The sequence below is a fragment of the Osmerus mordax genome, chromosome 21 (assembly GCF_038355195.1).
Source record: "Osmerus mordax isolate fOsmMor3 chromosome 21, fOsmMor3.pri, whole genome shotgun sequence".
NCBI lineage: Eukaryota > Metazoa > Chordata > Actinopteri > Osmeriformes > Osmeridae > Osmerus > Osmerus mordax.
In genome coordinates this window covers 12,574,332-12,584,331 of record NC_090070.1, presented here as the reverse complement: position 1 = coordinate 12,584,331, position 10,000 = coordinate 12,574,332, and the positions used below count along the sequence as shown (strand labels likewise).

At 49.8% G+C, this 10,000-nt stretch overlaps 3 protein-coding genes across 3 annotated transcripts in view; all 3 read right to left on the bottom strand.

Annotated features, from left to right (window-relative positions):
- LOC136964850 (complement C3-like) overlaps positions 1–600 on the bottom strand; it is an 18,873-nt gene extending 18,273 nt beyond the window's left edge. The window contains 2 exon segments of the mRNA XM_067258791.1: positions 199–319; positions 514–600. Of these exon segments, the coding sequence (XP_067114892.1) occupies positions 199–319; positions 514–576 (184 nt within the window). The 5' untranslated portion in view covers positions 577–600.
- Positions 601–730: 130 nt separating this feature from the next.
- On the bottom strand, positions 731–3,807 carry LOC136964975 (complement C3-like). The gene is made up of 8 exons (XM_067258953.1): positions 3,719–3,807; positions 2,934–3,129; positions 2,591–2,756; positions 2,496–2,558; positions 1,935–2,032; positions 1,631–1,719; positions 1,057–1,139; positions 731–822 (listed from the first exon to the last, which is right to left on the bottom strand). The coding sequence occupies exons 1-8, from the start codon at positions 3,793–3,795 to the stop codon at positions 731–733; spliced, it is 864 nt and encodes a 287-aa protein (XP_067115054.1). The 5' UTR covers positions 3,796–3,807.
- Positions 3,808–6,656: 2,849 nt separating this feature from the next.
- Positions 6,657–10,000, bottom strand: part of LOC136964974 (DENN domain-containing protein 1B-like) — a 12,347-nt gene continuing 9,003 nt past the window's right edge. The window contains 4 exon segments of the mRNA XM_067258952.1: positions 6,657–7,685; positions 7,806–7,836; positions 7,915–8,429; positions 8,647–8,854. Of these exon segments, the coding sequence (XP_067115053.1) occupies positions 7,245–7,685; positions 7,806–7,836; positions 7,915–8,429; positions 8,647–8,854 (1,195 nt within the window). The 3' untranslated portion in view covers positions 6,657–7,244.

Genomic DNA, 10,000 nt, shown 5'->3' with positions numbered 1-10,000 from the left:
TCACAATTTGCATATTAGCATATGATTCACTCTCTACCCATGATTTCCTTATTCAGATCATGGTTTTAGTACCCACTTATTACAAATGTCTAATACAGAAGGTGTTCAATGGGTCAATAACCCATGAATAGAATAAAACAAGAACACTCGCCAACACACACACACATTCAAAAACCTCCACACACACACACTACTCACCGCTCTCAGTCAACACCTTGACTGATATGTATATTGATTGGGAGACCAAATCTTTTATCTCTTTGAAGGTGCGTGTGATGTCATCTCTGTTCAACACTGCCTCTCCTTTGCTATTCTGGATCTGAGATCACACACACACACACACAAACCATCATCTGACAGGAAGCAGGGGTGTGTGTGTGCATGTGCACGTGGGTGTGTGTGTGTGAGCGTCCTGAGCGTGTCTGTGTGACAGTGGGAATGTGTATTTCCACGGTTGGTTGTTTGTGTAAATACTCCCCCCAGCCTCCCCCTGTGTGTCTGCAGGATATTTACCTCTACTCTCTGAAGGGAAGAAGGGAAACTGTGTTTATTCCCTCCTTTCACCACCCCAAACATCACATAGGCCACACCATTCACCTCCTTCCCAAACAGATACCTGGGAACACAGCAAAGATCAGTAGTTGAACAACACACACAGACACACACACAACAGTGTTGGGGCCCCAGAATATTGGATTGAAACTTTGAAACTGATGACCAAATAATCGCCTCACCTCGCTCTGAGGTCAACATGCAAAATGTCATCATCGACGTAGAAGAAGGTCTTCCTAGGCTCCACCTTCACCTCGAAACTGGGCAGAACTGGAGGGAGACAGGAAGTAGGGGGGAAGAGAGGAAGTAAGGGGGAGACAGGAAGTAGGGGGGGAGAGAGGAAGTAGGGGGGAGAGAGGAAGTAAGGGGGAGAGAGGAAGTAAGGGGAAGAGAGGAAGTAAGGGGGAGAGAGGAAGAAAACTTAAGATATGATGTTATATATATTGTTGCACTGCTGTGGCAGCAGAACTAAAGAGGATAATTGAGGGATTGACAGTTTCTCACCGTATTCTTTGACCTCAAACTCTGTGGTGAAGATCCTCTGTGGGGTGGCCTGGAACCTGCTCACCAACTGCCACACACCGGGACTGCACACACACACACACACACACACACGCACACACACACACACACACACACACACACACACACACACACACACACACACACACACACACACACACACACACACACACACACACACACACACACACACACACACACACACACACACACACACACGCACACACACACACACACACACACACACATATACACACACACACACACACGCACACGCACACGCGCACGCACACGCGCACGCGCACGCGCACGCGCACGCGCACACACACACACACACACACACACACACACACACACACACACACACACACACACACACACACACACACACACACACACACACACACACACACACACGCACACACACGCACACATATGCACACCACCCGCATATACACCACACCACACACATACACCACAGAAATAGATTGATAAATGGATGGATGCATGGATGGATGGATGGATGGATGCATGGATGGATGGATGGTATGCTGACCTGACAATATCTGGAAGCTTGAAGTCCCCAGATTTCATCCCCTTGTCTGGAGTTACTGTGTCCCTGAGGATGGTGACGTTCTCTGGAGTCTGATATTAGAAAATGCAATTCATGACAATGTGCTGTTTTGCTTTTGTTAGTTTTTTTTTGCTTTGATGCCTACATGTTCACAACTGGGATTACAGTAAAAATAATTTATTTTAGTGGACCCTTTCTATGTAATGTACTGCTATATAGTGTAACATACTAATATATAGTGTTATGTACTTCTTTGTGCTATGTAGTGCTTGTGATGGGCCTTTACCACAACATCAATGTCGACAGAGATGTCTTTATCCTCTTCAAACTGATCTTTGGTCAAAGGCTCCATTCTAGGGGTCACAGCAAGCGCCCTGTATAAGACTGAGATAAAGACAAACAGAAGGAGAGCGAGAGAAAGGATGAGAGACAGAGTGATGAAGGAGAGGTTGCTCTATTTCACTCTCGACTGCAACAAAGCAATAATTCCATGTTGTTGTCTGTTGATGTAAATGTTGGAATGTGTCCCACATCTGCTGGTGTAACATTAGCAGAATCCAGCCTGTTTCAAATAGCCTTGGATTGACCAATCAGGAAGAGGGGGGTAGTGAAGCCAAAAAAGTTTAAGAACCAAAGTTCAAGCCCACGACACAGCCCCCCTTCCGCCCCCCTACCGCCCCCCCTCTCGTCCCCCCCCCCGACCACCCTCCCCCCCGCGCCCTGTCAGGTCCTGATAGCTTCCATTTCTTACAACAATGCCTGGTCAAATCAAACCTTAAAACCATTATTTTAAGTCTGTGTTTATGTGTAAATGAAACTCTGAATGAAACCCATCACTCCATCTGACCTGTGGTGCCGGGGTTGTAGATGGGTTTGTCTGTCTGGATGAAGATGTACCCTGACTGGAAGGGTTAGGGTTATGTGTTACTCTGAATGTCTGACCTGTGGTGCCGGGGTTGTAGATGGGTTTGTCTGTCTGGATGAAGATGTACCCTGCCTGGAAGGAGACCAGCACCACCTTCTCCAGCGTTCCCGTGGGGAAACGCGCCTCCAGATAGACGTACTGCTTCTGTCTGTCGTCCATATTGATGTAGTCCTGCTCGGGGATCTAGGGTCAGGGGTCAAGGGTCAGGGGTCAAGGGTCAGTACAGTTTGTTTAGTCTCAAACATATCAACTTGTGTGTGTGTGTGTTTGTGTAACCTGTGCATTGTGTGTTTATGCAACATTCTACACACAAAATAGTTCGCACTGACTGTAAACATAACAGTTTCTTTGAGAACTTACAAAGACTTCGACTAAGCTCTGGAATTGGTTGTTTGAGTTTAGTTGCACATCTTTTTCAAACAGTTTTTTTTTCTTGGTGGGATGGTTCTTGATCATGACCTTGACCATGAACGGACCCCCTGAGTGGTCCTGGATCTCCACAAACACGTTCTCCTTGCTGCCCACACGCAGCACGTTAGGAGCAGACAACACCTGTCTGGAGAGGGAACACACACACACAATACACACACACACAATACACCAAAAACACACACACACATGATACACACACACACACACACACTTCAATCCTAGATTCCTGTCTCTTTCCTTTCCTAGTCTCCTCTCATCATCTCCTCCTCCCCTCCTCTCATCATCTCCTCCTCCCCTCCTCTCATCATCTCCTCCTCCCCTCCTCTCATCATCCCTCTCTCACTGTCTCTGACAAGGCCAGGCGTCACTGTCATAGGTCACTGACTGCTTGTTCCTGGCTCCAACTGTACTAGACAAATATTGGTAACGTTTTTGATGTAGAAGGACACACTTTATACATTAAACCCAATTTTTCCATTTAAACTCTTAATTCAAAACTAATGTACACATTTGTAGTTTTATAGACTGATTTAATGTTTTATTCATTCACAAAAAATTATATATTATTAGTTTGAACATCCTGAACTTTAAAAGTAGTGCCCATATCGGCAGAGTATTACTTTGCAGTAGTACAAGTCACTCCTATGTTAAATAAGACATTACCAGCCGTAATCAGAGAGGTAATCAGTGTTTGTGTTAATGTGTGTACTTACAGTGGCTCTCCGTCAGACGGTGAGGGGAAGGAGACAGCCAGGGTGGCCAGAGCCACACACACCAGTTCCACCCGCATGGTTTCCTCAGGTCCTGCTGCTGTATGCTGAGGGAGTAACTACTCACTCCACGCTGCAGGACTTATATCCTGACTCCCTGTCCAGCCCCTCCCTCCCCATGTAGCCCTCCCTCCTCCATCCAGCCCTCCCCCTCTCTCCTCCATCCAGCCCTCCCCCTCTCTCCTCCATCCAGCCCTCCCTCTTCCATCCAGCCCTCCCCCTCTCTCCCCATCCAGCCCTCCCCCTCTCTCCTCCATCCAGCCCTCCCTCTTCCATCCAGCCCTCCCCCTCTCTCCCCATCCAGCCCTCCCCCTCTCTCCTCCATCCAGCCCTCCCCCTCCCTCCAGCCCTCCCCCTCTCTCCTCCATGTAGCCCTCCCTCCTCTCTCCTCCATGTAGCCCTCCCTCCTCTCTCCTCCATGTAGCCCTCCCTCCTCTCTCCTCCATGTAGCCCTCCCTCCTCTCTCCCCATGTAGCCCTCCCTCCTCTCTCCTCCATGTAGCCCTCCCTCCTCTCTCCTCCATGTAGCCCTCCCCCTCTCTCCTCCATGTAGCCCTCCCTCCTCTCTCCTCCATGTAGCCCTCCCTCCTCCATGTAGCCCTCCCTCCTCTCTCCTCCATGTAGCCCTCCCCCTCTCTCCTCCATGTGCTTCAACACAGTTGAGGCTTTCTCAAGTTACCTGAACAGAACCGACAGTCTTTCAGAAATATGAGCTTGGTGTCTTGTAGCTGGATCACTATTCCATGGCCACCTAGCATGTCCGTAAAATATGCTTATTAACTGCACTCACTGTGGAAAACAATAATTATGATAATAATAAAAGACACAACATATCGTTTAGAGTGAGAGATGGAAACGAGAGAGAGGAGGACGGTTTTTGTATTCTTTTGTCGCCTTAAAATAAACGTATGTGTGTGCGGTTTGGCGCACGCGCCGAATGTGACGACACTACAATGCTGCTCATTTGAATATTGACAGGTGAGGCGACAAGTTCGCGATCAATGGAATTGGGAAGTTTAGTAAACGTTTTCGCTCCGTCTCACCTGATGTAATATTAAGAAAAACCTTCTACGGCTGCACATGTCAACGGAATAGCTTACATATTTCAGGTAAGTCTGGGGGGAAAAGTGTTTCATGATTTCGTTTGGTGATTTGAGAATCACAATCGACGGTTGTTTGGTAACAACGGGACACAGAACATTCTGATTCTACATTTTATTAACTACAGTAGCCTAACTGATTCAGAGTTTAACTAAACTATCAGAACACTTTTGTGGAGAGACTGACGTTAGTTTTTTCTTTGTTTATGTCTCTATCGTCATCCGCTCGAAACAGGTGTCGCAGGCTAGACTGCATTCCAGGGCAGGCACAACATCTCATCTGTGTTTGTGTGTGTGTGCCAGTCATGGTCCCGCGCTTAGTTCAAATGTTGGTTCATTATTGATTGATAGCTGGTCACAGAGTCTATTTGCCGTTTTGTATGTAAGTTGTAATGGAAGTTAAAACGTGTTGTGGTGAATACGTTGGGTAAAGTTCATCTATTGTAAACAGCCTGAATCTGAAGTTGACCGATGCGTTACGACAGAGGTGCTTCTCCATTAAGTAAACATGAAAACTAACATTCTTTTCCCGTAAACGTTAACTGCTGTTTATTTAAGGAGATTATTAACACGAGCTCAAACCGTCTTTCCTTCCTTTCATGCTTTCCTTCATCCCTAAAACCTTATAACTATTCAAACTTTATCTCCTTTTTTATTCCTTCCTTTCTTCCATTCTTCCTTCCTTTCCTCTCCTCAAACCTTCTTCTCTATTGATCCTAGTCAGTGTGTTAAGTAAACACAACACTGTTAACCATCATTACCAACCTGTCTTACAATCAACCCCCCCCCCCCTCACCCCCCCATCTCTCTGACCAATGCACCTTCAGCCATCTCCAACTACCCCCCCCCCCCACACACACACACTTAATCCCCCCCCCTGTCTCTGTCCCCTCAGGGCCGGTCGTCATGGTGACGGGGGTGTGGTTGCCGGCGGCGGTGGTGTGGTGTGCATGGCTGGGCTCCTTGCTCCTGGTGCTGATGGGGTGTGTGATCAGGAGGAAGAGGAGGGCGGAGGGGGCGTACCGGCCCAGCGCGGAGGAGAGGAAGCAGACAGCCGCTCACGGCTCAGAGAAACCCAGGCTGCCCTTGCCGCTGCCCAAAGAGGAGCGCCTCATATGACGTCACACACACACACACACACTACACACACACTAACCCAGGCTGCCCCTGCCGCTGCCCAAAGAGGAACGCCTCATATGACGTCACACACACACTACACACACACTCTCTCTCTCACACTACACACACACACTCACTCTCACACGCACACACACATAAAGGATACTGTATGCACTTCCTGTAACCTACACACACACACTACACACACACTACTCACACTCACTCTCTCTCACCCACACAAACTACACACACACTCACTCTCACACACACATAAAGGATACTGTATGCACTTCCTGTAACCTAAACAAGGTCTAAATAATGTGTTCTGTGTGTTATAGTGTTTATCTCTTTCTTAAACTGTGGTCGTTTCCTCCCTCTAACATCCCTGACTCACTAGCCTGCCATAACAATGCAGTCAGTCCAGTGTGTTTACTGAGCCTAGGACACTGGATTTGTCATCTGGTGCAGCCCATGTGGGTGGAACTAACGTTTTTTGGGGGAGTCTCCCATTCGGAGCAAGGGAGGACACCACCCAGCTGGACTGCAGCAGCTGACAAAACGAGTTAATACAACATACATGTTGTGCATACTTTTGTTAGGCAGACGTGTTAGGAATGTAAGTCTTCTGTCTGTATTCAGCCTGAACAACTGAGAAGATTCTCACAATGTTAACCATTTTATTTTATAAATAAACTCCCAGAATTGTAAGAGAAAAAAGTTACATTTTCTATGTGTCTAAATACCTCTTCGATGTGTGAGAAACAAGATCAGTTGTAACTACAAACTTCATGGCTGATTTTCACTTAAAAGGTGATTTTTTAACACTTTTTCTGCCTGGAAAATAAAAACTGCATTTGTAATAAAAGCTCTCCTGTGTTGACTGTTGACAAAGTGATTCTGGTGCATCAGCACTCTGGTCATGGTCATACACAAGCACACTTACATAATCACACACCCCTACAGACACACTCACAGACACACCCACACACTCACAGATACACACAGTCCTTAGATGACTAAGCAAAGACACATCATGGCTTGTACTCATTTCCAAAATAAAAATACCACTCATTTAATCAGTGTACATCTGAGGCCACTACTCTCACTGCCTCCACCTAGTGGCCGGCATAACAAACTGCATTCGTCTAAAGGTAACTGGCACGAGCATCAAACAGAACAATAGTCCCGTTTTTTTAACTAGCAAAGCACAGGGTAAAATAAGACACTGTCAGCATTGTCAATGGGTTTCAATCAGGCTTCAAATCTTTTCTTCAGTTCAGAGACCTTGACAGGGGTGGGAACGTCCTGTTCTGCAGAGATGCTGATTGGCTTGTTAAGGCTAGGTGAGATGACTGCTGGTTGGCTTGTGGTCCTGTCATTCAGAGGCGCCTGGGAGTTGCTGTTTTGTGGGGAGCCCACCTCGATTGTGGCCGGGCTGAGAGGCTTGTTGCTGGGCATGCTGGGCTCAGGCGAGCCCCTGGTCTGGGCCTTGTTCTGGAGGTTTAGCCTGGAGTCGTGAGACTGGAACTGAGCAGTGACCGACAGCACAGTGGGAGGACATGATGGCCTCTCAGCCTCTCTCTCTGGCCTCTCAGCCTCTCTCTCTGGCCTCTCCTCTCTCTCTGGCCTCTCAGCCTCTCTCTCTGGCCTCTCCTCTATCTCTGGCCTCTCATCCTCTCTCTCTGGCCTCTCAGCCTCTCTCTCTGGCCTCTCCTCTCTCTCTGGCCTCTCAGCCTCTCTCTCTGGCCTCTCCTCTCTCTCTGGCCTCTCAGCCTCTCTCTCTGGCCTCTCCTCTCTCTCTGGCCTCTCAGCCTCTCTCTCTGGCCTCTCCTCTCTCTCTGGCCTCTCAGCCTCTCTCTCTGGCCTCTCCTCTATCTCTGGCCTCTCATCCTCTCTCTCTGGCCTCTCATCTCTCTCTGGCCTCTCCTCTCCTCTTTCTTTCTCCTCTCTCACAGACTCCTCCACTTCTTTCTCTCCCCGCTCCTCCTCTCTCTTCTCTCTGTCCTCTTCTCTCTCTGCCCTTTTCTCTCTCCCTTCACTTCCCTCTCTCACATTCCCCTCCTCCTCCTCTCTCTTCTCTCTTTCCTCCTCTCTGCCCAGGAGACAGAGGCTCTGAAGGACTTTACCTTCTCTCTGGTTCTTCCCAGTCCCACCTCCAGCCTCACCTCCAGCCCCAGCCCCAGCCCCAGCCTCACCTCCAGCCCCAGCCTCACCTCCAGCCCCAGCTTCACCTCCAGCCCCGCCCCCAGCCTCGCCCCCAGTCCCAGCCTCACTTCCAGCCACAGCCCCTGACAGCACTGGAATTTGGCTCGACCAATAGGAATACTCAAAGAGCTCTGACTCCTCCCCCGGACCCTCCTCTAGGTTCCAGCTGTTTAGACTGTCACTTCCACACGCAGACACTGTTAGACTGTCCTGGCTGGGATTGGTCAAACTCTGCAGGAAGGAGATGACAGAGATTCTGAAAGAGTGTGTGTGTTTGTGTTTGTGTGACGTATGGTGTGATGTATGTGCCTGTGTAAGTCTGTGCATACATATAGCATGTTGTCTATAAATGTGTGCAGGTGTATGAGTGTATGAATGAGTGTGTTGGTGAGTGAGTGTGTGTGTCTGCTGTGTTTGTGTGTGCTGTGTGTGTGCGTGTGTGCGTTACCTGTCTGATGTAGTCATGGCTGTCGGGTCCAAACAGGTCCAGGCTGCGTGTTCCGTAGAGCAGGCCCCTCTCCTGGATGCTCCGGGTGCTCAGCGTGTCGAAGATCTCCCCCAGGAGGTCCATCTCCTCTGGGTCTCCCAGCAGCGACGCTCCCCCCTCCTCCTCCTCCTCCTCCTCCCCCTCCTCCTCCTGGAGCTCCACCATCGGCCTGAGACCACACACACGTATGCAGACACACACACACATATGCAGACACACACACACATATGCAGACACACACACACACACACGTAAAAACAAGAATTATTCGATTGGTCCCTCTCCCTCTCCCCCTTCCTCTCCCCCTCCCCCTCTTCCTCTCTCCCCTCTCCCTCTCTCCTCCCCCTCCCTCTCTCTCTCCCTCTCTCCTCTCCCTCTCTCCCCCTCTCCCTCTCTCCCTTTCTCCCTCTCTCCTCTCCCCCTCTCCCTTTCTCCCTCTCCCCCTCTCCTCTCCCTCTCCCTCTCTCCTCTCCCTCTCTCCTCTCTCCTCTCCCCCTCTCCCTTTCTCCCTCTCCCTCTCTCCTCTACCTCTCTCCTCTCCCTCTCTCCTCTCCCCCTCTCTCCCTCTCCCTCTCCCTCTCTCCTCTCCCTCTCCCCCTCTCCCTTTCTCCCTCTCCCTCACCTCTCCCTCTGTCCTCTCCCTCTCTCCCCCTATCTCTCCTCTCCCTCTCTCCTCTCTCCCTCTCCCTCTCTCCTCTCCCCCTCCCACACCTCTCCCCCTCCCTCACCTCTCCCCCTCCCTCACCTCTCCCCCTCCCTCTCCTCTCCCTCTCCCTCTCCACCTCTCCCTCTCCCCCTCCCTCACCTCTCCCTCTCCCCCTCCCTCTCTTCTCCACCTCTCCCTCTCCCCCTCCCTCACCTGTCCCGGTCCTCCTGCCTCTCCTCTTGTGCTCCTCCGTGTCTTTGAGGCCGACGGGGACGTGACTAACGATGCATGACAGGAGAGAGAGAGACATAGAGACAGACAGGAGAGAGAGAGAGACAGAGACAGACAGGAGAGAGAGAGACATAGAGACAGACAGGAGAGAGAGACATAGACAGACAGGAGAGAGAGAGAGACATAGAGACAGACAGAGAGAGAGAGAGATACATAGAGACAGACAGGAGAGACAGAGACAGAGACAGACAGGAGAGAGAGAGAGACATAGAGACAGATAGGAGAGAGAGAGACATAGAGACAGACAGGAGAGAGGAGAGACATAGAGACAGACAGGAGAGAGAGAGAGAGACATAGAGACAGACAGGAGAGAGAGAGAGAGACAGGAGAGAGAGAGAGAGACAGGTCAGAGAGACACAGAAGAGAAAGAGAGAGAGA